Raw genomic sequence first — 27,290 nt, forward strand, 5'->3', positions numbered from 1 at the left:
CGTTAATGTACTTCTGGTGTACCAAGACGCAAAACACAGTCGGTGTGTTCGAAGCTCATTCTCCTTAATTGAGGGGGGTGGGGGTGGGTGATGATGATATGTGATTTACTAGTGAACATTTGAAGTTATAAATCATTAATTTAAACAATAATGAAAAGAGAGTATGTGGTTTAATTTACTGTTTAAAGCTCATTTTATGGTTGGGACACTGGGAGTGGGAACGTGATGTACACTTGTTTTCCAGCAGACGGTGCTATGAGCCAAAACATTGGGTCTGAGTTATTCTTCCTTATTGCAATGGATTATATCGACCATATATCAAATAAATAATGTAGCCTAAAAAAGTACAGATCCAGAGAATTTAAGTTTATGGTCTAAGACTTAAAAAAAAATCCTTATACTGAGTAATACATACATGTGTAAACAGATGTAGTACATAGAACGATGCATATACATATTTATGTATTTTTTTGTGCTCTCCCCCTCAATAATATTGCATGTAGCTATCAAGTATTTTCCCTTGCTATCCAGAATCCTTGGGACGTCCCTACCCTCCATTGAAGTTGACATTTAAAAAGATTAAGATTAGGGTTAGGTAAGGGTTAAGGTTAGGAAAAAGGTTAGGGTTGGCTAAATTGCCCTCCAAAAATCTACCTTTGACGACACAAACGGGATTACGTCTAGACATGACCAAAATACCGGGGTTTAGGACCTCCAGAAAACCGGCGAATGTAATGTTTTAGCTGTCTGAAAATATTGCCTGTTGGTCCTCCAATAATATTATGAATTCGTAATGTACGATAATATTACATGCATTATCGATATAAATTTCACTGCTTCATCAGTTTCATGTTATAATGTGGTTGGATCACATATAAATACATTTCTTCAGAATAAGGTTTGAAACAAGTGTTGGTATTTATTTAGGAAAGCAAACACTGATCTTTACGCACGCACAAGCACACAGGGTGTTCACTAGATACCACAGCCACAAAGTCAATTGCCTATATCTTAAAAATTCATGACAACTATTTTTTGTTGTTGTTGTTGTCTTCATTTAAGGTTAGCAGTGTGGTTAAGGTTAGGTTTAAAATCGGATTTTATTTTAAGAAAACTATTAGCAGAAATAGGCGTGGTTTAGACATGCGTGGCTGCAGGCAGGCCCTAAAATACGCACGACTTTTCGCTGTGTTGATGTACTGGGCGGGCGCTGAAATGACATGAGGACAAAAGTTGTCCCGTTGGAATTGTAGTCCATATCATACCTCAAGTGGTCCAGGAAGCTAGCTAGTTTGTCTTTATCTGTGATTCGCAAGGACAACCAGTTGGAGGGAGTTTCGCTCCTCTCTTCCATTGTTAGACACAAATTGAAGCTGCCAAGAGGCAAGTCAGACAGAAATAGTCCGAAAATGCCTCCCATCGAAAATGACACCGGGAGGAATGAACTAAAATCTCGGATACAGGAGCTTATTGATTCTAATCAAGTGTTGGTATTCAGTAAAAGCAACTGTCCATTTTGTGTGAAGGTAAGTCCAACATATGCGTTTACTTTTTGTCTTAACTAACTAGCTGGCTGGCTAGCTAGCTTTTGTCTTAATTATTTCTCCCGCAAGTAGAGTTCTTCACGGGTCCACCCAATCGGGTATAGACCCGGACCTGTTAGGATACTAGTCGGGTCTAGGGAAGATTGTCCTCGGGTCCATAGCTAGGTAGTTACCTTGGGCTAACGTTAGAAAACTTAAACTTTTTTGCTACTAACAAGTGTTTTAGCTTTCCGTTATAACCATGTATTGATTGAGGCACCACTCATCTCCCCGTTGTGTGTACCTAAAGCTAGCTGGATGACTACCACGCTGGCTAGCGAGGTATATCGCTAGTAATAGCCCATGGATAATCCCGCGAAGACAGAAAGACGGGGTTCAAGCAGCATATCTGTTTTTCTTTCCAGGTAAAGGATCTGTTCAAGGAGCTGAACGTGAACTGCAATGTGGTGGAGTTGGATTTAATTGGTAAGGATGTCAAGCTTCTGTCTTGGAATACGGGTGTACTCTGCACTGTATAGTCTCAATTTATGCCTGTCACGCCACATGTAGTTGTCATTGATTGGTATGATCACAATTGTACCAACTAGGTCTGGGGTGACTGTGTTACCGGCAGTAAAGTCACGGTAACTAGGCTTCTCCAAAACTGCGCTCAGATGGTCATTAGTTGCCTGCCAAACTTGCCTTGTACTCCGCGCTCTATTGTCCCTCTAATCACGCTGACATCAATGCAAATGAAATCGAAAATCAAACACTTCATGAGAGCCCTGGCATTTAGAGTTTGAGTGGAATAGGATGATCAGCTGTTGCGCAGGGAGAGCCAGCTCTACATAGCTGGTTGATGCATGGAATGAAATAAGTGTTCCTATAAGACCCTGTTGTGAAACATTTCTATAGGCTATGCAGTTGCATGAAGACATCGTTTTGATGGCTCTATTAAAAAGTGGAAGAGCCCATCAGCTTTCTATAGGCCAGGCCTATTATTTGTCAAAACTTTCCTAATATTAAGCACATTGCTTCGCTTTACAACCGGAGTAATCTACCTGGCTGGCATGAAAATGAAACACAGGAGAAGTGTACACTATTCGCTATTCAAGTGCATAAGGGTTGTTGCCCCCCTCTCACCAGCTGGGTGAGAATATTATCACTTGTGAATGATGCCCAGTGTGTGTCGTCAAGAAATGGCACATGCATTTTATTTCTTTATTTTTACTTTTCAAATCATTGTTGCATGCATCTTGTAGCCTAGCCCATAGGCATATATGTTTTGATAAGGTTTGCATCACAACTAAAGTGGCCAAATAACTTGAAGTGTAGCCTATAGGGATGGGACCCCTGGAACAGGGTTGAAGAGCCCATAACCTACAGAACCTAGGGAATGTGTTCTCATAAGCCCACGCAGTCGCGTGTGAAAACTGAGTTTTGACTGGCCGCTATTTATAAAAGGATCCCAGCTTTCTCGTGCTGCTATATTAAGCACATAAATCCAGTGTCGCCTACCTGGCATATTACAAACGTAACCAAACACAACCTCCATTCACTATTCCAGTGCAGGTTAAGGATGAATACAAAATATTCCACACATCATGTTTAGTAAGCTATATGTAAAGACCAGATTACATTGAGAATATTATCGAGTGCTTGTCAAATTGTGAATGAGAGATTGATGAAGTATGTGCAGCCTGCGCAGGAAACAGAGCAGAGCACATACCTTTTCATGTGACTTTTTTTCAAATCCTCATAGTCTCATCTTTCTACGCTTGCTACGTTACGTTTTAATAACAGTGATGTTATATACACACACAAACATTTTGGGATATCATTGAATTGCCAAATTGCCTTCAATCGAAGTTCCAAAGGTCTTGAGTACTCTTAAGGATCAACGTTTCATCAACGAACATACAAACATTTGCAGTACATGTACACTACATGACCAAAAGTATGTAGACACCTGCTTGTCAAACACCTCATTCCAAAATCATGTGCATTAATATGGAGTTGGTCCCACCTTTGTTGCTATAACAGCCTCCACTCTTCTGCGAAGGATTTTCCACTAGATGTTACTTGGAACATTGCTGCGGGGACTTCCATTCAGCCACGGGCATTAGTGAGGTTGGGCACTGATGTTGGGTGATTAGGCCTGGCTCGCAGTCGGTGTCACAATTCATCCCAAAGGTGTTTGATAGGGTTGAGTTCGGCTCTGTGCAGGCCCAGTCAAGTTATTCCACACTGATCTCAACAAACCAACCATTGTCATGCTGAAACAGGAAAGGGCCTTCCCCAAAATGTTGGCATAAAGTTTAAAGCACAGAATTGTCTAGAATATCATTATATGCTGTAGAGTTAAGATTTCCCTTCAATGGAACAAAGGGGCCTTGCCAAACCATGAAAAACCGCGCCAGATCACTATTCCTTCTACACCAAACATTACAATTGGCACTATGCATTCGTCCGTCAGACTGCCAGATGGTGAAGCGTGATTCATCACTTGAATGCGTTTCCACTAATCCAATGGTGGGGAGCTTTACACCACTCCAACCGACGCTTGGCATTGCGCATAGTGATCTTAGGCTTGTGTGTGGCTGCACGGCCATGGAACCCCATTTTATGAAGCTCCAGACGAACTGTTATTGTGTGGATGTTGCTTCCAGAGGAATTTTGGAACTCGGTAGTGAGTGTTGCAACTGAGAAAAAGCAAAAAAAAAATTATACGTGCTTCAGCACTCTGCTGTCCCATTCTGTGAGCTTGTGTGGCCTACCAATTCGCGGCTGAGCCGTTGTTGCTCCTAGATGTTTTGACTTCACAATAACCGCACTTACAGTTGACCGTGGCAGGGCAGAAAGTTCACAAATTGACTTGATGGAAAGGTGGCATCCTATGACGGTGCCACGTTGAAAGTCACAGAGCTCTTCAGTAAGGCCATTCTATTGCCAGTGTTGGTCTAACGTCGAACACACAATCTCCGTAGACCAACTATGGCAGTAGAATGGCTCAGCCACACAAGCTCACAGAATGGGACAGCAGAGTGCTGAAGCACGTATAAAAAAAATAGCTTGTTCTCAGTTGCAACACTCACTACCGAGTTCCAAAATTCCTCTGGAAGTAACGTCTGCACAATAACTGTTCGTTGGGAGCTTCATGAAATGTACTGGGCCGGCCATCATGGGGGCCAAGCCTCCTACAATCCAGGACCTCTATACCAGGCGGTGTCAGAGGAAGGCCCCTAGAAATGGTCAAATACTCCAGCCACCCTAGTCAGACTGTTCTCTCTGCTACTGCACGGCAAGTGGTACGGAGCGCTTTTCCTTATGGCTTTGTCTGCTATTAAATGTCGACGGTTGATCAAAAGGTAAAAAGAGGCTAATGGGTGCCTTTTCTGCAAATATACAGTGTTTTTACATAGTGAAGATGTTATGTTTTACCACGGAATGCACTGTCAACGTTACGGGCCACCACAAAACGTGCTGAGTCGCTCTCTCGTTCTCCCCACTACCATTTGATCTCTTACCAGTCACAGCTGTTCTGTTATAAATACACACTGTGCATTACATAACTACTGCTCTGGCAAATACATAAAAAATATCTTTTCAGTACTGAATTATGCAATTTATTTAAACACGCTCTGTTTGTTTGCAGAACCAAAGTACATTTACATTATAGACTGCAGAGGCTGTCAGCACTTAAGTCGATGGTGTATGTCATGTATATGACTAGTGTTCATGTCAGCGATATGACATGAAGAGTAGGATGAATGATTAATTTCATGTACGTGTAGCTGCTACTCTGCTAACATCTCTTAATGGTTGTGTCCAGAGGATGGATCAAACTATCAAGAACTGCTGCTTGAGATGACCGGGCAGAAAACTGTCCCCAATGTCTTCATCAACAAGACACACGTCGGTGGCTGTGACAAAACAATGAAGGTATGGATTGGCGCAGCAGCTTTCATTCTCATTTCACTCGTGGTTTTGCAAGTGCCACTGACTTTTAGTCTTGGGTTCATCCTGTCTTGAGTTTCAAGCGTATGTCAAACTTAGGCTAAAATCTCAGGTTTTTGGCAACAAAGATATCTTTGTGTTATTCATACGTTCCCCTTGCATTTTAACGTGTGGTAAATTATGCCCACCACAGGCTTTAATTGTGGTGCAATATTACGAAAGAGTCTTTATCTGTTTGCCAGAAACAAGGGTTGAGTGGATCTATTTGGGTCAAGTATGGTTAAGCCAATTTACATCTAAATGCACTACATTTGTCTTTTTACATCAAAATGGCTACTTAAGAACACCCAAACCTAGTGTTCTCTTCCCTCTACACTGAGCTGCAATTTAGCTAATGAAACCCTTTTTTTTGCCTGGTCATGCTTTTCATAAGCTGGCACTTTGACAGCATGACACAATGGTGTATATTTCACTTGAAGCCAGCAACATTCTCCCGATACATTATAATCCTGACAATATCACCACGTGTTCTGTCTCCTACCGTTTTCTAGCAAGTGCAGGTTTGTTTCTGTCATGTGGCACGGAGAATATCCCTCCGGCATGAATGGTATCAGCATTGCTGTTGAATGTAGAATACCTTTTTCACATTTTAGTCATTTAGCAGACACTCTTAACCGTAATCGCTCCTATAAGTTGCTCTGGATAAGTGTCTTGCTCAAGGGCACATCGAGCTATTTTTTTTTTTCTTCACCTAGTCTGCGCAAGGATTCTAACCAGCGACCTTTTGGTTACTGGCCCAACGTTCTTAACCGCTAGGCTACCTTTCGCCACTCGTAGACATGCCCACTTCACAAGAAGACCCATTTTGGGACCATAAATTAGCATGCTGGTATCCTTACTGTATTTCACTTGTCTATTTCCCACCAGAAGCAGAAAAATGTTTGTGCCCTTTAAGATTGCTGGGTTAATATTGTTTTCGCCATCGTGTCTGACCACCTGTCGTCCTCTTCTCAGGCCCACAAAGATGGTGTCCTGCAGCAGCTGCTGTGCGGGGAGAATGAGGTATACGACTATGACCTCATAGTCATCGGGGGCGGCTCAGGAGGGCTAGCATGCTCAAAGGTGAGAGCCTCCCAGATAACGCTTTCAAAACCAACCTTACCTCCAGACCTGCACCTTTCTAGTGTAGTATCGAGGCCCATGAAGGAAGGCTGTAAGTCCAGTCCATCATTGGCTCGGTCTGAGGACGTTTCTAGCTGTACAAGCCATGTGTCCTCTGTCCTTGTTTCCTCAATTCCTCTCAAAGCGCATTGGAGGAGAGGGCCCAAGGTTCCTCCTCTAAAGAGCTTGGAGGTGAAGTTAGGACGGAGGAAGCAAGAACACGATGGCTAGTAATGTTTTCAGACAGCCACGGGGAGGATTTCAGATGGCTCATTATCGCAGCAATAAAACTAAGCATAAAAGCTGAGCTAGTTGACCAGTGATTGTCTTAATCAAGTTGTCTAAATGGCCGTCTGACCTTTTGTGCTTCTCCTGGCATAGGAGGCAGCGTTGCTGGGCAAGAAGGTGATGGTGTTGGACTATGTGGTGCCCACGCCGAAAGGGAACACATGGGGTGTGTAGAGCTTCACGTGTCACACTCTTCAGACATTGAAGAGTTCTGTCGCGCGTGTCAAACATATCCCCTACAGCACACTGCTGACACTGCTGCAGGCCCACCGAAGCACAAATCAAAATGGCTTGCAGAATTCTGCTGTTATCAGTAACAACATGTCTGCATGTGTCAATGTGGATGAAAATTAAATCTCCAAATGTGTGATTTTGTGTTTCTTTGGCTCGGGACAGGCCTGGGCGGCACATGCGTGAACGTGGGCTGCATCCCCAAGAAGCTGATGCACCAGACAGCCCTGCTAGGGACTTCCATACAGGACGCCCGCAAGTTTGGCTGGGAGTTGCCGGAGGAGACAGGTAACAACAATTGGGTTGGTGTCTGGGTCAAACGTCCATTTTAGTCACTTGGAATGCATGCCCAACACTAGGGACGGGCTCGAACGGATGTCAAAACTCCATCTCTAACCAGCGATAACAAAAACATTTTAAGTACTGTAAAACTATTTGGTGGAGTGTGCTTTGTGGCTTGAATACATCGGCTGTGTTCCAATACTCATACTAACTGTACTATTTGTAACAAATTGAGTACATAGCATGCTTATTGGTCATAGTATGGATATAGTCAGTATGCGAAAAAGTTCCCGGATATCGTACTACAGTCACCAAAATACCAAATATACAAGCAGTGGACACTATTTCTGTGCGTCACAACGTTTTCAGATTTGAATTAAATGGTGGAAAATATGCAGCCGAAGTCCAACGAGAGATGATGCATATCCACTGCTTTAACTAATTATTACAAATGTTAAAATGTTGAGCAATGTAATAAAATAATGACTTTTCAAATAAGTTACCAATTTCTTAGCTACGCTATTCTTACAATCCGTACAGCATATCATAACAGCAGTATGTACCTGTATGTTATCTAGCTACCTAACATTAGTTGGCTACTAATACATCGAACTAGGGCTGGGCGATATTCCCAAAATATCACGGTATTTTTTTAAAATTTGGATGGTATTTGACTGTTTTTAGTTTTTGAATAATAAAAGTTGTACATTTGCTTTATGAGTAGTTAGTGATCCCAGGGTGGCAACACACACATTCTAAGTGATTTCAATGAGTGTTTCTTCATGATTGTTTTCTACTGTTCAATTCAACCAAAACAAATTTCAGCACATCTATCATTTCTGCATTTCTTGCACTCAATTGCAGTGGTGGAAAAAGTACCCCATTGTCGTACTTGAGTTAAAGTAATGATACGTTAATAGAAAATGATTCAAGTAAAAGTGAAAGTACCCAGTTAAATACTACTTGAGTAAAAGTCTAAAAGTATTTGGTTTTAAATGTAAATGTACTTTAGTATCAAAAGTGAAAGTATAAATCATTTCAAATTCCTTATGTTAAGCAAAACAGGTGGTATTATTCTTTTTTAATTTACAGATAGCCAGGGGCACACTCCAACACATCATTTACAAACAAAGCATTTGTGTTTCGTGAGTCCTCCAGATCAGAGGCAGTAGATGTCAAGAGAACATCCCTGGTCAAGTGCTTGAATTGTACCATTTTCCTGTCCTGCTAAGCATTCAAAATGTAATGAGTGCTTTTAGGTGTCAGAGAAAATGTATGGGGTACAAGGTCCAGTATTTTCTTTAGGAATGTAGTAAAGTACAGATAACCCCCCAAAAAAAAAAAAGTTTCTTAAAAGTACTTTACACCACTGCTCTATTGAGAATGTCCACACTGCCACGTAGGGCTGCACGATATGGGCAAATCATCTAGGACTTATTTTTAACCAAATGTTGCAATTGCGATTTGACTTGACAAATTAGGGCAAAACTGTTGGAATCATGGAGATAGAATGACTGTTCTGTGGTTAGAATATAATAGTGCGCACTTTGAATACAGTGTTGTTTGAGATGACAACAAATTAAAATGCCAGGGAGAAGTTATTGTGACAGGGTAGGAACTAAAGTTTTGATAAGTGTTTCCTAGGGGACCCTATCATGTTTTCTCTTAGCTACATCATGTAGCAACAAATTCTTGCTTTGCATGTTCCTCTTTGATTTAGAAGATACTGTTGCACAAACAACATTCTGATTTAGGTCTATAACATCACTGGTATTATCAAGCTCTATTAGCTAACTACGCTTGCTCTTACTCTTTATTAGCTAGCTAGCTATTAGCATTCGAGGCTAACAATTAGCGTCTCACAAGATTTAGGGCAACGTCCTAAGAAAAGACAAACTAGCTGTTTGCTGACGTAAGAAACACAAACTAATAGTGTCATTATAGAACACTAGTGGATTTATATTAAGAAGCAAAGTGAAAACAGCATTGTTATCGTCAACATTGTTGCATGTGCTGCATTGACCATGCAGACTGAACGCAAGTGTCTCGTGGTTGAACATCAAATGCGCTCCTTGTCTAGATCTGTGTGGAAAGTGGTGCGGAGAGAGAGATGACTCAAGTAGCGAAGTAAACTATAAAAATGTACATTACACATGACGTATCACATTTAACAAACCAAACATTCAAATACTAATAATAGAAGGTAAAGTTAAAAACCCAAACCGGTCCCTGCACCAATACCGGTATACCTTATTTTATGATATACCGCCCAACCCTACATCGAACTTGCCAAAATTGTAACTATACGCTATCTAACTACCCAATGTTTATTGACTTGATTATCCCCGTCATTATTAGTTTAGTGGTATAGTCGTGCGTTCTCAATGGACATTCGTGTGCGTTCGTAAATTCGCTCTGGGTATCTACTCCGATTTCAGAGCACTCTCGTCCGGGTGTGCCAGAGCACAGAATAACTGATGAATTTACGAACACTCAACACCAGTTGAATATGGCCGGTGTCAGTTATCGTTGGCAAAAAAAGTCGTAATTAAATTGTTGCCAGCAGCACAGTTAGTCACCACCGCTCTAGATAACTTGAAAACAGCCTAACCAGCTCTGCTAGGGCAAGTAAAAATTTCTAATTTGTGTCTTGAAGTAGTTAGCTTGGGTGCTTGACTGCCGTTGTGAGGTGCGTCCAGTGACACTGCCTGGCAGAGTGAAACGCTCTCAATTTACGAACGCCCAGAGAGCACTCTGGCACTCCAGATTGGATTTTAATAAGACACCCAAAGTCGTAAAATGTCTAGCTAGTCATTTGCTATGCTAGCAAGAGGTTGCATAGGAACAGCATCAACTTCTGGTAGACAGGGGAAGCGCTAGTACGCTCAACTGAATGGATACCATTCATTTACAGTATACTAAAATTAACTAAGTGTGTGTGTGTATTCAAACACAGCTAAAATTAATTTGCTTTGACTCTAGTGTTCCATTTGTACATGTGCATTTGCAGGCACAACAAAAAAGAAACCACGGCAAGCATCACAGTTCACTTCTCACTCCCTCAATTGCGTAAGGACCACTCCCTCAACACGCATGCGGAGTTTGCACACAAGCTCCCATTAGGCCTACAGAAATAAATTCCTATTAAATATGGTGGGCATAAAAAAATGCCTTTAGCTGGTGGGATACACAAGCTACATTCCTTGACAAATAACAACAGTTTCCAACAACGAGTTGGAGTTTGGAATAATTTCATCCTGTTTATTTTCCGCTTAGGCTACTTTGCAAACTGCTAGTGTCATTTTTAGAATTGGTTAGCCTGGTCTATAACCCCCTAAACAGGTTCCTCACTGAAAATGTGCAAAAACATGATTTTGATAAGTGTATTTTCCTCAATCATTAAGCCTAGTCCTACTCACCAAACAAACATGTTGTGGCTGTAATTCATCACCATGCAGTGTTCCATGTGGAATTATTCATCCATTTAGACAGGAAGAATAAACTACGTTGTACGTCTGTAGGCATATAGGGAAAGGAAGAGCAGATTTTGTTTTGTAACCGTGTAAAAAAATGTATTTCAACGCTCAAACGAAGCCCCGTTTCATATGATCAGCTTTTGAGAAGAACTATTCCAGACGCGCATTACTTCGCTCTGGCAACTTTTTCATTTGGAAAAATATTTAGTTCTATTTTATTCTGCTATATTTAATGTATTTTGCTATTAACAGCTGCTGAGGGGAGGATGTAATGAAATGGCATCAAACGCATGAAACCCATTTCATACCATTCTGCTCCAGCCATCACCACAAGCCTGTCCTCTATTAAGGTGCCATCGACCTCCTGTGTTGCTATGTAATAGGTTTGTCTTGACAGTGATAACGGCTCGGAAAACGAGTGTCTTATCTGCTAAATTAACAAAACAAGGCTATGCCATTGCTTATCCATAGTCTTCAAGGAAGTGCCACTGCCTTTTTACTGCCTTTTTGAAGATTGTGTTCCATAATATATAACCAGTTGATATTACGGTTTCAGTAAATGAATCTTAAAATGGCACTTGCCTTTTTATTGACTCAATATACAGTATGAGGCAATTAAGGTTTGTAATCTCTAATGGTTATGATAAATTAGGCATTGTTGTGTACTGTTGGCATAGATAAATTCCCAAATGTTTTTTCTTCCAGTCAGGTCTTCCCTTTGTTCTAAAGTAGATTTATTTTTTCTCCCCCTGTTCCGAGTACTCTGGAAAATATTTTTATAATGTGAGTACTCGAACAGTCAAATGCCCATCTCTCCCCAACACAACCAAAGTAGTAAGGATATTGGGAACAGAGCCACGGCCAGTGCTAGGAATGAAACATGTGAAGGCATAAGTCACTTTTTGATTTAAAAACATTCTTGTTTAAGCCCTCTTCGTGAGCCTGTGGTAACTTAAGGTTACGGAAGTGTCAATGTTACATTTTCAGTGGCTTTTTCAGTAATGGTAGTAAAGAACTTAAGACTTGTTTGTGTGGTCATTGTTGACTTTAATTTTCATCTGGTTCTTAGTGAAGCACAACTGGGAGACAATGAAGTCTGCGGTGAACAACTACATTGGCTCGTTGAACTGGGGCTACCGGGTGGCGCTGCGCGACAAGAACGTCAACTACATCAACTCCTATGCTGAGTTCATTGAGTCGCACAAAATCAAGGTGGGTCGGCCCTTTGTGTTTACAAGCAGATCTTTGACAACAGTTGTTAATGAATTGACTACCTTTAATTTTCATACGAAATTGACTCTTCCATTCTCATACTGAAGTTACTGCCTTCAATTTGACCCATTTTAGAAGGCAGTCAATTCGGTATGAAAATGGATGTGAACTTTTTAGATGCAAAGCACATGATCTATTCTGAAACTGGATAGTAACTTGCTTCATGTTAGTTCCTTGGCTTAACCTAATCAAACAAATCCCAAAGATATTTAATGGCTCTGTACAAACACACTTCACAGCACTTGGTAAAGCAGCTATTATCTCCCATGGGAGGTTCTAAACTGCACAACCTTGACTTGACGCATTGATTCTTGTTAACCACACTCAACAGATGAGATGAGTCTAGGTGTTGATTTTAATGGAAATTATTTTGTGTGTACGAGAGAAATAAATCTGTGAATGTTTAACACCGTACTTACCCACTCCACCTACCAGGCGACCAACAAGCGAGGGAAGGAGACCTTCCATACGGCCGCAAAGTTTATCCTGGCGACAGGCGAGAGGCCGCGTTACCTGAGCATCCCCGGAGACAAAGAGTACTGCATCACCAGGTGAGACCCTTCCCTGACAGCACACCGCAGGCATTATTTAACCCACAATCCATTTAGACTGCCGTCCAGCCAGGGGAAAGCCCTCATCACCACAATAGAGACAAATACACTGCAGGGTTGTATTCAGTAGTGCACACTGTGGCGAAACCTTTTGCAACAGAAATGGAAAAACAAGTATTTGTAATTGGACAAGATCAGGTAATCCCTCCCTGTTTGGATGTGTCCTTCCGTTTGGAGCCTAGTGAATATGACCCAGCTCTAGCAAGACTGTACAGGTTAAAGTGTGTGTGTGTGTACACAGTTGAAGTCGGAAGTTTACATACACCTTTAAACTCAGTATTTCACAGTTCCTCACATTTAATCCTCGTAAAAATTCCCTGTCTTAGGTCAGTTAGGATCACCACTTTATTTTAAGAATGTGAAATGTCAGAATAATAGTAGAGAGAATTATTTATTTCAGCTTTTATTCTTTATCACATTCCCAGTGGGTCAGAAGTTTTACATACACTCCATTAGTATTTGGTAGCATTGCCTTTAAATTGTTGAACTTGGGTCAAACGTTACATCCTGGTAATCCATCTGGCCCTGCGGCCTTGTGAATGTTGACCTGTTTAAAGATCTTACTCACATTGGCTGCAGAGAGCGTGATCACACTTCCGGAACAGCCATTTCTGACTGAAAATTTGTTACCAAAATTTGTTTAGGCAAAACCTTCCCTTTTCCCTCAACACTTGCTCTCTTTACGTGACACGTATGCGTATGTGACCAATAGGTCCTGACCTATAGCATGTCATAATTACATCAATAAATTGGTTATTACAAACCCTTAACACTAACGTGTGACAGCAAAATGGAGAGGACGTGACAAACTCGAAACGGGGGAATGTTTACTGGTTGCTCATGAGGTAAAGAGGAAGTTAGATGTGTGGAATAAATTTGACTAATTGTGGAAAATACTTGAGATCAAGAAAAGGAAAGGAGCCAGCACTGTGTGCATATTATGTCTCTGCCAAACAGGTTCATGTTTTTCTCATCGTTTGGAACAATGTAAACCACACTAAGTGTTTAGGCCTATTTATTGTTTACGCTAATTATTCAATGGTCACTTTATTTTAAAACTAAAATACTTGATTGCGTTTCAAGTCATGAATCATTCATACTGTGTGATGTCATGAACAAATTAATGATTGATGGATACAGTATTTAGGCTACTGTAAGTATTGAAATATTAGGCCTCAGTAAGTTACAGTATTAAGACTAAACAGGATGCGCTCTTAGGCCTACAGCTCAATGGTGGTTATACAAGGCTGCTGTGTTTTCCCGATGTGGTTGCGTGAGGCATGGTGCTCACGGAATCAGTAGGCTATTAAACAAACACTCAAACAGAATCAGGATGTGGCTTATTTCTGTAGATGTATATGGATGATTTATAAAGCCAGGCACATTTGAATAGTTAGGCTATTGATTTATAGATCCAATTAAATTGGTTTCCTCTCTTCTCACTTTTCTTAGACAATTAAAGGCAATGGATGTTTTCTCGTCAATTAACTCCACTGTCTCCGCCACCGCATTTTTTTCAACACCAATATGCTGGTTAACTTTGCTATTATGCACATATGAACATGGTCTAGGAAATGGCGCCAATTCAACAGTGCACTGATGTGTTTCAGAACCGTGGACAGCGACCGCTTTCCCACGTGGGAGAAGGCGCATTTGTTAAAAAATAATATCATTGATTTGTGTTGCATAATATAACATATACAATTTCAATAGCGCGTCTTAGTGATGGACTGTGCCATCCCCATGTCCTCCGCAATGGATTAGTCCATTCAGACAGATGCCAATCAGGCAGGTGTCTTATACACCATGATTCTTTTATTATTTTTTTGCTACTGCTCGACTAAAGAAATCTTGGTCGACCAACAGCCTATCGACCAAACAATCGACCAGTTGACTAAATGGGGTCAGCCCTAATTGTGACTGAATAACTAAATTCTCAGATTACATACTTATCTACTGGTCTCATAAAGACCCCGGCTCATTTCAGACTACATAGCCAGTCTTTCTGTGTATAGTTTGGGAGATTAACTGTTGACATTTTAAGGATAACTTTGTTTAGTGAATCAATCTGAAATTCAAGTATTTCACATGCTTATTGCAGAAAGAATGGGTGAATTTTGGCATGGATAGATCTAAGAGCTTTATGGTTTTAACGGAGGTGCACTCTACTCTGGCTGCTCTTCCTTTGTGTGTCCATCCTTTTTACGCAGCGACGACCTGTTCTCTCTGCCCCATTGCCCTGGCAAGACCCTGGTGATCGGGGCGTCCTACGTGGCGTTGGAGTGCGGGGGTTTTCTGGCGGGCCTGGGCCTGGATGTGACAGTCATGGTACGCTCCATCCTCCTGAGGGGCTTCGACCAGGAAATGGCCAATCGTGCCGGCAAGCACATGGAGGAGCATGGCGTTAAGTTCCTCCGGAAGTATGTCCCCGTCAAGGTGCGTCAACGTGACTTATCTACTACCAGACCTGGATTAAAATCTTTTTTGAAATCTTTCGTTTAGCTTTTGGCTACCTGAAATGCCAGGTGGGTAGTAGATATTGGTTCCATTGCAACAGGTAAACTCAATGAAATACAGCTAGTATTTAAAATAATTTAAAATTGTGTTTAAACCCAGATCTGTGTACAAGAACCTTGTCTTTCCTCAGCTGTAATGGCTTGGACATGACTGGTACTAAATTGCTCTGTCATCAGGGAAGTTGTGTAATATTTTGCTCTCTATCTAAAGGGTTGTCATCAGTTTAAGTCTAACTTTGATGGCTGTTAGCCTGTATGGGCAAACTGAATGAAAAACCACTTGCTCTTTCAGAAAAAGATGCCTTCAGTTCACCCGGCCCTGGCCATTGTAGCATTAAAGACATTTTGTAACTGGATATAAAATAAATTGAAAGGTGTGTGTGTGTGTGTGTGTGTGTGTACACGCTAGGTGGAGGAGCTGGAGGCAGGTACTCCTGGGAGGCTGAAGGTGACAGCCAAGAGCACGGAGGGAGACGAGACCATCGAGGGAGAGTACAACACTGTACGTAGCCATCACCGTAATGCTCAATATCCGATATAGATTAGGAGTCCCAAAGTAAATCTAGCACTTATGACTGAAAATATACTACTTAAACATGTTGCATTAGGAATTAACTCTGCATGGTTGTCCATCTTAGAGCATTTGTTAAAAAAAATAAAAAAATAGTCAGTTAGATTGAATAATTCCTGCTTTGTTTTAATGACATGCTGGAGAAATGTCCTGTTAACCAGGTGACTTCCTTCTCCTCACTCAGGTGTTGATAGCCGTGGGGCGTGACGCCTGTACAGGAAAGATCGGCCTGGATCAAGCCGGGGTCAAAGTCAACCCCAAGTAAGTTTCCTTCATTTTATTTTCTCTCCCTTAGTTCATTCATCCACCGATTCGCTCTTGCAGCCGTCACCAAGGAGATGTAGACAAGGTGCTGTGTGTGCCTGTACCTTTAAGACTCGAGTCATGGTGATTCAGCACTATGGCCACCCCTGAGAGAGGGGGGGAAGGGGGGGGGTGAGAGAGAGAACTGGCAATGTTGGGATTTTTGTGCTTCATTAGTTTACTCCCATTAGGGGAGGGGTGGTAGTGTTAGGGGAAAATAATATAGGAAAATGTATTGAATTTCTATGTATGGGAATTGGAAATGGTGCATACAATTACATTGATAGAAGCCACAATCTATATGCAATATTAAAGCTGATCCACCCCCTAAAGAAAAAAAAATAATACAAATTTGTTTTTGTGCTTTGCAATTAGAGGAACTCCCTTGTGCTTGGGTGGCAAATAGCCTAGCAGTTAAGAACGTTGGGCCACTAACCGAAAAGTCACTGGTTCAAATCCCTGAGCCAACTAGGTGAAACTCTGTCTGTGCCCATAAACAAGGCACTTAACTCTAATTGCTCTGGTAAGTCACTGGATAAGAGCGTCTGCTAAATTACTAAAATGTAAAATGCTGTGACATTAGGAAACAACGGTATCTTAAAAACCTTGGGCTTCTTCACAATCATGTAAACTGGATTGAGGATGATGTGTTTTTCATGTTCCTAACATGGTGTTTGGTTATGCCATAAAGTGCTTTAGGCCGTAGGGATAAGGCAATCGCCAGGTTTAGGAGTGACTGTACCTCTGAGTCAGCCATGTGACTGGGACCCTAGCTGCATTTTAACACGGGGCTGACTGACACACGGCTAAAGGGCCACCGGGGTTGCGCTACGTGTCGTTTACGGGGTTGCTCTACGTGTCGTGTAGGAGGGATTATTGACAAAAGCGAAATGTCTAATGAATAACAGAGAAATGACTCGTTTTTAATGTGACTTGAGAAGTTGTTCATTGTGGTATAGTATTCTCTTGTATAGACGCACACACACATTCTGTCCAAACACACTCTAGACCTGGTCGGAGTTGTTTTGCATGGTCAGATATCAGATTATGCAAATACAATGGCACACCGGTTTTTCTAGGATCAAAATGGGGTTTAGGTGGTGGGCGTGATGTGGGCATAGCCCATTTGGCCATGGGGCTTAGAACATTTGCATTTTTAAAGTTAACCTCATGCAATTCTACACATTTGCCATGGTTTGTCGTGTTCTTATAGTATCTGAATGAATTTCAGATTCTCCCTGACTGTTTCGTTATATATTTTGGTGATTGTTGTTATTTTATTTAAAAAAAATATATATATATGTCTCTTTACATGGGGATCTAAAATTAGTCAGATGGGAGTCGCCAGTCATGTTCCCCTCGCTAAGCTTCAACTCTTTCTCCGCCTTCCCCAGGAATGGTAAGATCCCGGTGAACGACGAGGAGCAGACCAACGTGCCGCACATCTACGCCATCGGAGACATCCTGGAGGGCAAGTGGGAGCTGACGCCCGTGGCTATCCAGGCTGGCAAGCTGCTGGCACGCCGTCTGTACGCAGGCGCCTCGCTCAAGGTAACTGTCAGACAGCAGGTCTTCAATTTACCCCCTAGGAGTTGCCATTTTCTATTGCTAGACCATAGCAGATTGACAGTGTGACCCTCCGGCAGTACTATCTCTGTGCCTCTGCTTTGAGGAGATTCGCTTGTTTCTTTCAGAAGAAAATATGGATGTTGGCCCTCGTTGGTGTTATGTGGTGGGGTCTTTGCGCCCCACCTAAAATGTGTAAACTAGAAGAAACCATGTACAGATTTTCCCTAGCTTCTATCATACAGTAGGTTATTTTGCCTGGTGAACCTCTGATGTGACACCACCTGGTACAGACAGTAAATTGTTATTAATTGCGGTTGAATTTTGTGTGCAGTGTGACTACGTGAATGTTCCCACCACGGTGTTCACCCCTTTGGAGTATGGCGCCTGTGGGCTGTCTGAGGAGAAAGCTATGGAGCTGTACGGCCAAGACAACCTGGAGGTAGCTACTGACGCAACACATGCTCCACTTCCAGCCTAGTGGTAACCTGGCCAAAAATGAACACCCTGAACACCCTTGGCAGGTTAAAATACTCTTGAGTGACTGGTAGATTAAAAAAATATATATCTACCTGCCACAGTGGCTGGTAGCCAAAGTTAGTTTTAGGCCCTGATTGGTACTTCAGCCACATCACACACACTCACAGCCCACTGGCACTGAATAATACATATTGGACCGATATCAACTGACATTTTGGCTCTGCTCACATATGCACCTTAGCTAGCATACCAGTTTAAATGTGGACACTGGAACAAAGCCTTTGACACACCAGCTAAAATGGCTAGCTATTAGACAGTGGAAAACCAGAGTTCTGGTTCTGTGTTCACTTATGATTTCTACCATTTCTTTCAACTTTTCTAACTGATACTTAACAGACTTTTTTTCCCCTTCTTAATAAAATGCATGTTATTCTTCCATTACGGTATGTGCATTTAATGTCCTTGTTAACTGTGTAGGTGTACCACAGTCTCTTCTGGCCTCTGGAGTTCACCGTCCCCAACAGAGACAACAACAAGTGCTACTCAAAGATCATCTGTAATAAATTGGACAATGTAAGAACACCCTCTTTCCAAACTTACCTGACTACCTGTTTTAATTCATAGATACAGCAATTATTGTCTCCAATTTCGCCGTATAGAGTTCAGACTTTCTCACATTGAAAACAGAGGATGTCTGGGAGCCAGACAAATGACACTCATTGTAAATGAGAACTTGTTCTCAACTGGCCTACCTAGTTAAATAAATAAAACTGGGAACAAAAGGCTGCCACCCTGACAATGCGAACCCATTGTCACTTGTTTCTGAAAGCTATTCTAGAATAGCTGACACGTATGTGAAATTCAACATGTTGAAGACTAACACAAGTTCCTCCCTGCAGGGTCTGGCTAACATAACAAAATAGTACATTACTGATACACTTGATCTATCAGACCCTGTAACACCCTTCTCTGTCTCCCTGCAGGACCGTGTGATCGGGTTCCATTACTTGGGGCCCAATGCGGGAGAGGTAACGCAGGGCTACGGCGTGGCCATGAAATGTGGCCTGACCAAAGAGCAGCTGGACAACACCATTGGCATACACCCCACCTGCGCTGAGGTAAGACTGATCACAGACCAGCTGCAGGCCGCATTTCATTTGAGTTGCTCCCCCCTCACTACAATTGGCATTGCAAGCACTATGCTCTACCGACTGAGACCCCAAAAAAAAAAAAAGTGTGTGCTCAAAAAATAAAGGGAACACTAAAATAACACATCCTAGATATGAATGAATGAAATATTCTTATTAAATACTTTTTTCTTTACATAGTTGAATGTGCTGACAACAAAATCACACAAATCATCAATGGAAATCAAATTTATCAACCCATGGAGGTCTGGATTTGGAGTCACACTCAAAATTACAGTGGAAAACTACACTACAGGCTGATCCAACTTTGATGTAATGTCCTTAAAACAAGTCAAAATGAGGCTCAGTAGTGTGTGTGTGGCCTCCACGTGCCTGTATGACCTCCCTACAATGCCTGGGCATGCTCCTGATGAGGTGGCGGATGGTCTCCTGAGGGATCTCCTCCCAGACCTGGACTAAAGCATCTGCCAACTCCTAGACAGTCTGGTGCAACGTGGCGTTGGTGGATGTTGCGAGACATGATGTCCCGGATGTGCTCAATTGGATTCAGGTCTGGGGAAAGGGCGGGCCAGTCCATAGCATCAATGCCTTCCTCTTGCAGGAACACTCCAGCCACCTGAGGTCTAGCATTGTCTTGCATTAGGAGGAACCCAGGGCCAACCGCACAAGCATATGGTCTCACAAGGGGTCTGAGGATCTCATTTCGGTACCTAATTGCAGCCAGGCTACCTCTGGCGAGCACATGGAGGGCTGTGCGGCTCCCCAAAGAAATGCCACCCCACACCATGACTGACCCACCGCCAAACTGGTCATGCTGGAGGATGTTGCAGGCAGCAGAACATTCTCCACGGCGTCTCCAGACTCTGTCACGTCTGTCACATGTGCTCAGTGTGAACCTGCTTTCATCTGTGAAGAGCACAGGGCGCCAGTGGCAAATTTGCCAGTCTTGGTGTTCTCTGGCAAATGCCAAACGTCCTGCACGGTGTTGGGCTGTAAGCACAACCCCCACCTGTGGACGTCGGGCCCTCATACTGCCCTCATGGAGTCTGTTTCTGACCGTTTGAACAGACACATGCACATTTGTGGCCTGCTGGAGGTCATTTTGCAGGGCTCTGGCAGTGCTCCTCCTGCTCCTCTTTGCACAAAGGCAGAGGTAGCGGTCCTGCTGCTGGGTTGTTGCCCTCCTACGGCCTCCTCCACGTCTCCTGATGTACTGGCCTGTCTCCTGGTAGCGCCTCCATGCTCTGGACACTACGCTGACAGACACAGCAAACCTTCTTGCCACAGCTCGCATTGATGTGTCATCCTGGATGAGCTGCACTACCTGAGCCACTTGTGTGGGTTGTAGACTCCGTCTCATGCTACCACTAGAGTGAAAGCACCGCCAGCATTCAAAAGTGACCAAAACATCAGCCAGGAAGCATAGGAACTGAGAAGTGGTCTGTGGCCACCACCTGCAGAACCACTCCTTTACTGGGGGTGTCTTGCTAATTGCCTATAATTTTTGTCTATTCCATTTGCACAACAGCATGTGAAATTTATTGTCAATCAGTGTTGCTTCCTAAGTGGACAGTTTGATTTCACAGAAGTGTGATTGACTTGGAGTTACATTGTGTTGTTTTAAGTGTGTGTGTGTATATATAGATATAGTGGCAGGTATAATAAGTCCCTCCATGGTGCAAAAAAAGTGGTTTCATACTCCGTTAACCCAGTGAGCCCCCAGGCCCATGTTTCCCAGGGTTAACAACATGCATTTTAGATTCATAATATTACATTGCATTGTGTTACACCCTCTAAACTTATTTCACAGATTTCTTGGCCAAAGTCCGTTTAATCTTTTAGTACTTTTTTTTTCAATAACAAAATGTATATACATACATACATGCATGCATGCATACATACAGTGGGGCAAAAAAGTATTTAGTCAGCCACCAATTGTGCAAGTTCTCACTTAAAAAGACGAGAGAGGCCTGTAATTTTCATCATAGGTACACTTCAACTATGACAGACAAAATGAGAAAAAAAAAATTTCTCCAGAAAATCACATTGTAGGATTGTTAATGAATTAATTTGCAAATTATGGTGGAAAATAAGTATTTGGGCTGTCAGCTACAAACAAGCAAGATTTCTGGCTCTCACAGACCTATAACTTCTTCTTTAAGAGGCTCCTCTGTCCTCTACTCGTTACCTGTATTAATGGCACCTACCTGACATGATGACTCCTTGCTGTCCCCAGTCCATCTGACCGTGCTGCTGCTCCAGTTTCAACTGTTCTGCCTTATTATTATACGACCATGCTGGTCATTTATGAACATTTGAACATCTTGGCCATGTTCTGTTATAATCTCCACCCGGCACAGCCAGAAGAGGACTGCCCACCCCACATAGCCTGGTTCCTCTCTAGGTTTCTTCCTAGGTTTTGGCCTTTCTAGGGAGTTTTTCCTAGCCACCGTGCTTCTACACCTGCATTGCTTGCTGTTTGGGGTTTTAGGCTGGGTTTCTGTACAGCACTTTGACATATCAGCTGATGTACGAAGGGCTATATAAATACATTTGATTTGATTTGACCTGTTTGAACTTGTTATCCGTATAAAAGACACCTGTCCACAACGGATCAGTCATCCTGGACCCTTTGCAGAAAAACAGCCCCAAAGCATGATGTTTCCACCCCCATGCTTCACAGTAGGTATGGTGTTCTTTGGATGCAACTCAGTATTCTTTGCCCTCCAAACACGACGAGTTGAGTTTTTACCAAAAAGTTTTATATTTTGGTTTCATCTGACCATATGACATTCTCCCAATCTTCTTCTGGATCATCCACATGCTCTCTAGCAAACTTCAGACGGGCCTGGACATGTACTGGCTTAAGCAGGGGGACACGTCTGGCACTGCAGGATTTGAGTCCCTGGCGGCGTAGTGTGTTACTGATGGTAGGCTTTGTTACTTTGGTCCCAGCTCTCTGCAGGTCATTCACTAGGTCCCCCCGTGTGGTTCTGGGATTTTTGCTCACTGTTCTTGTGATCATTTTAACCCCACGGGGTGAGATCTTGCGTGAAGCCCCAGATCGAGGGAGATTATCAGTGGTCTTGTATGTCTTCCATTTCCTAATAATTGCTCCCACAGTTGATTTCTTCAAACCAAGCTGCTTACCTATTGCAGATTCAGTCTTCCCAGCCTGGTGCAGGTCTACAATTTTTGTTTCTGGTGTCCTTTGACAGCTCTTTGGTCTTGGCCATAGTGGAGTTTGGAGTGTGACTGTTTGAGGTTGTGGACAGGTGTCTTTTATACTGATAACAAGTTCTGCTTCTTCTTTTCTTCTAGATCTTCACCACCATGGAGGTGACCAAGAGCTCAGGCGGTGACATCACCCAGACGGGCTGCTGAGGTTAAACCCTGCTTGTTTAACGGGCTGTCCTGTTCTCCATCTTAGATCTCTCACCTCGTAGCTCTGCGCCAACCTGGCCCCCTCAAATTCTATACCCAAGACCAATCTCTTCTCAGGAAAAACCAATAAGGTGGGGAGGGAGTCTGAATGGATGAAACCACACATTTGGGAATAAGGGTGGGGAAACAGTGGGTCAGTATAATACTGTCTGAAAGATTGAGCCAATAAATGCTCTGAGGGGGCCTGTAGTGTGGACATAAAAGACATAATATGAGGTGATTAACTATCTAAGGGACAGCCTGCTAGATAGCGGGGTTACTCTGCTGCTTTCACAATGCACCCTGTGTGTGTCTTCCTCAGAGGTGCACCACCCCTCTAGGGATGGATGAGTGCTGTTTGATGTGCTGGCCCTTAACCCAATCTCTGTGGTGGGCTAGAACTGATGTCCCTCTGTCCAAAGACACCAGGGGTGAACCGAACCCTTCGTCCAAACTTAAACACCCGCACACACATATACACATCTACACACACTTGCGTATAATGACTCCTGTAGTATGTTAACAGCTGAATGGATACAATAATTCTCTGATCCAGTGTGGTGGAAATGCCTGATCATTTTTACTCGGTGGAAGTTCACTACTAAGATGTGTTTATTTTCTTCTCTGGCAAGCCATCAACATTCCAGGCATTATTTCTCATCAGAAGTGTATATTGTCCGATATCTCAGAAATGGACAATTGAAATCAAGTTTAATGTGGGGCAATGGATTTTTAAAATATCAGTATTTCTCATGGTGTCGAACTTGCCGTTTCTCCACATCGGGATCGTCGACTTTAGATTTAAAGGCAACTCCCAGTTCCAACTTCTACCAAACCGTTAACCAAAAAGGTGCATGTAGGAGAAGTCAAAAGAAAGAACCTCTGAACCATCATTCAGATCTCTGTCCTGCTTCAGAAAACACTGTTAGTAATTCCAATGACTGAATACATAAAACATGAATTGTAGTGATTTATTGTATATATTTGACACACACACTTTAAAAGTTTTCAGTGGATAATGAAATAAATGCTTCTTTTGTATCGGTTTGATCTTGCTGTTTTGTTTGCCTCTGCGTTGTGTATGTAATATGTATCCAATCTGGTAGAGGACAGTATTTAAGAGTTATTTTCTGCCTACTGTTGAGCAGTGACACCGGTCAAAATGAATAAATGACTGCTTCACTGGTATCACTGTTTTTCTAGATCACTTTTATTAAAGTCTTGAAAGACAATGTCAACATGCAAACTATCGTCTTGACTCTTTTGTTTGTGTCAGTGAAATTTAAGATGTTACTTTTATTTTAGCTTCCATCATGAAACGACCTGTTCCGTGTGGTTGCCTAGTGGGTTTAGTGGTTGATGGGGTAATCCTGTGCATGCAAGAAGAGCATGTCCGGTTTACAGGAAAGTACCTAAGGAAATATCGGGTGTTTGGGCGTTCCTTAGCAACCTTAGTTTCCTGAGATAAGATCAGAGTTCATAACCGGGAATCGGGTGTGTAAAAAGTCTTATCAGTGTGCTATGGAGTTTCCTCCTTACTGGAAAGGACCAGCAATGTGGCTTCCACTGTCCTGGCACAAACAGATCTGTGACTAGACTATATCAGCATTTCATTACTTGCATATCATAAACCATTGGGAGGGGGAAATTTGTATATTGTCCCAATTGTCCTTCAACTTGTATTCTTGAACTTGTACATTTCAGAAATTATATTATATTGAAACATTTGAACTTAGGTATATCTTTAGGAAAACCAATATTCTGTTTGCTGAGAACTGTTTTTCAGTACAAAGTGGGTGTGTGGTTTTCATAGTGATGAGATTATTTTAATCCTCTTCATTCGTCGTCCACAGTCGATCAAACCACGTTGAAGTGGGCTCCCATTCATTTCCCTATATATCAGACAAGGATGTTTTGAAAAATGTATAATGGGGTATTTCCGTTCAGATTTGTGTATCAATTGCTATGGCCTATTCATCCAGTTAGTGGCGGTCATGATCAAAAGAGCCTGGACTGGTGTGAAGCTTTTGTTGGGTTTAGTGGTTCTGTCTTTCGCTTGGGTGTGTAAACGGTGTCACCTGCACATGCTGCCATGGCAACTCTGGTCTATGAATTTTAATTAGCTTTATAGTCCCTGAGTTGAATTGAAAAGCAATCTACCGGAGATATGATTCAATTATTTTGTCTGTTTATCATTGAGAGCTTTTCAAACAAACAGAGCTCCATCCCTGTTAATCAACATGTTCCCAGAGTTTATTTAAGGTGGAGTAATTCATGTCAGTTACTAGAAATCTGTGGCAACATACCTGAATAGTACAAAGGGGTTGAATAAATTCGTAAGTAAACTTTTCTAGTCATGTTCTATATTTTGAGATTAGGGCCCAAAATTATAAAGAACAAGGCCTTTTCCTCACTGAGAATGAAGTTGTCAAGGATTGCAAACATACTGTACAAAGACCCCGAAACCACTTAACATTTGGTCTCATATCGATTTTCTCGAATACATTTATGGTACAGAAGGAAATGTAGCCAAGGCGGGCTAGGTGGAATGACCTCCAACTTTACGTGCTCTGTGATTGTTACCAGAAAACAGCCAACAACTTCTGTGACTCACAATGACAAGTCATGTTATTCCTGCCTCACTGCAAATAATGACCCTAACCACCTCTGTTGTAATGGAGTCTTGTGTTGAAACATGTTCGACTATAAGTACAGGTTTTTGTTCAACTTAGACTCAAACAATCATCAGTCATTAACTTGATTACATTCAATGGACATATACAGTATGCTTAGTACTTTGCATTGAAAACTGAACAGGTAATGCCGTTTGGTTTATTACAAGTCGAACTAAATGTTTTTAGACTTCCTTGAGCTGTCACCGACTCATCCTGCATCAGTGACTCAGGAACTAAACTCAGCAAAAAAAGAAACGTCCCTTTTTCAGGACCCTGTCTGTCTTTCAAAGATAATTAGTAAAAATCCAAATAACTTCATTGTAAAGGGTTTAAACACTGTTTCCAATGCTTGTTCAATGACCCATAAACAAATAATGAACGACCGTTCCACAGGTGCATGTTAAGACACTAACAGCTTATAAACGGTAGGCAATTAAGGTCACAGTTATGAAAACTTAGGACAGTAAAGAGGCCTTTCTACTGACTGGAAAAACACCAAAAGAAAGATGCTCAGGGTCCCTGCTCATCTGTGTGAACATGCCTTAGGCATGCTGCAAGGAGGCATGAGGACTGCAGATGTGGCTAGGGCAATAAATTGCAATGTCTGTACTGTGAGATGCCTAAGACGGCGCTACAGGACGGACAGCTGATCATCCTCGCAGTGGCAGACCACGTGAAACAACACCTGCACAGGATCGGTAAATCCGAACATCACACCTGCGGGACAGGTACAGGATGGCAACAACTGCCCGAGTTACACCAGGAACGCACAATCACTCCATCAGTGCTCACACTGTCCGCAATATGCTGGACTGAGGGCTTGTAGGCCTGTTGTAAAACAGGTTCTCACCAGATATCACCGCCAACAATGTTGTCTATGGGCACAAACCCACCGTCGCTGAACCAGACAGGACTGGCAAAAAGTGCTCTTCACTGATGAGTCACGGTTTTGTCTCACCAGGGGTGATGGTCGGATTCGCGTTTATAGTTGAAGGAATGAGCGTTACACGGGGGCCTCTGGAGCGGGAGCGGTTTGGAGGTGGAGGGTCCGTCATGGTCTGGTGCGGTGTGTCAGCATCATCGGACTGAGCTTGTTGTCATTGCAGGCAATCTCAACGCTGTGAGTTACAGGGAAGACAACACCTCCCTCATGTGGTACCCTTCCTTCAGGCTCATCCTGACATGAACCTCCAGCATGACAATGCCACCAGCCATACTGCTCGTTCTGTGCGTGATTTCCTGTAAGACAGGAATGTCAGTGTTCTGCTATGGCCAGCAAAGAGCCCGGATCTCAATCCCATTGAGCACATCTGGGACCTGTTGGATCGGAGGGTGAGGGCTAGGGCCATTCCCCCTAGAAATGTCTGGGAACTTGCAGGTGCCTTGGTGGATGAGTGGGGTAACATCTCACAGCAAGAACTGGCAAATCTGGTGCTGTCCATGAGGAGGAGACTTTTTATTTTGACACGCCCTTTGTTCAGGGACACATTATTCCATATCTGTTAGTCACATGTCTGTGGAACTTTTTCAGTTTATGTCTCAGTTGTTGAATCTTGTTATGTTCATACACATATTTACACATGTTAGGTTTGCTGAAAATAAACGCAGTTGACAGCGAGAGGACATTTCTTTTTTTGCTGAGTTTATATCTAGTATGAGTGGAGTGATCATTTCTTATTTCTGCGTAATGTACCTCTTCCTATGATTCTCTCTATGGTTCGAACAATGGCAGGGTGCGGGGTATGGACTCAAGTGTCCTCTGCTGGTGCTTTGAATGATCAAACTTGCTCATGAAAAGTCAAGGTGC

The 27,290-nt window shown here is 42.5% G+C and overlaps 1 protein-coding gene across 1 annotated transcript; it reads left to right on the forward strand.

Annotated features, from left to right (window-relative positions):
* Nucleotides 1–1,177: 1,177 nt before the first annotated feature.
* LOC112246200 (thioredoxin reductase 1, cytoplasmic-like) lies at nucleotides 1,178–24,054 on the forward strand. Its single transcript, XM_024414495.2, has 16 exons — nucleotides 1,178–1,526; nucleotides 1,949–2,009; nucleotides 5,356–5,465; nucleotides 6,495–6,602; nucleotides 7,023–7,095; nucleotides 7,326–7,448; nucleotides 11,988–12,130; nucleotides 12,626–12,741; nucleotides 15,012–15,237; nucleotides 15,727–15,819; nucleotides 16,073–16,149; nucleotides 17,586–17,742; nucleotides 18,092–18,199; nucleotides 18,715–18,810; nucleotides 19,221–19,355; nucleotides 22,707–24,054. The coding sequence occupies exons 1-16, from the start codon at nucleotides 1,410–1,412 to the stop codon at nucleotides 22,767–22,769; spliced, it is 1,806 nt and encodes a 601-aa protein (XP_024270263.1). The 5' UTR covers nucleotides 1,178–1,409; the 3' UTR covers nucleotides 22,770–24,054.
* The last annotated feature ends 3,236 nt before the right edge of the window (nucleotides 24,055–27,290 follow it).

Source organism: Oncorhynchus tshawytscha, linkage group LG07 (genome assembly GCF_018296145.1).
Source record: "Oncorhynchus tshawytscha isolate Ot180627B linkage group LG07, Otsh_v2.0, whole genome shotgun sequence".
NCBI classification, from domain to species: Eukaryota; Metazoa; Chordata; class Actinopteri; order Salmoniformes; family Salmonidae; genus Oncorhynchus; species Oncorhynchus tshawytscha.

Excerpts from the sequence above, each read along its gene's own strand:
- LOC112246200 (XM_024414495.2), top strand. The coding sequence starts at position 1,410 with ATGCCTCCCATCGAAAATGACACCGGGAGGAATGAACTAAAATCTCGG. Across the intron at positions 7,449-11,987 it reads GGAGTTGCCGGAGGAGACAG|TGAAGCACAACTGGGAGACA; the intron begins GTAACAACAATT and ends TCTGGTTCTTAG. Across the intron at positions 12,131-12,625 it reads TTGAGTCGCACAAAATCAAG|GCGACCAACAAGCGAGGGAA; the intron begins GTGGGTCGGCCC and ends TCCACCTACCAG.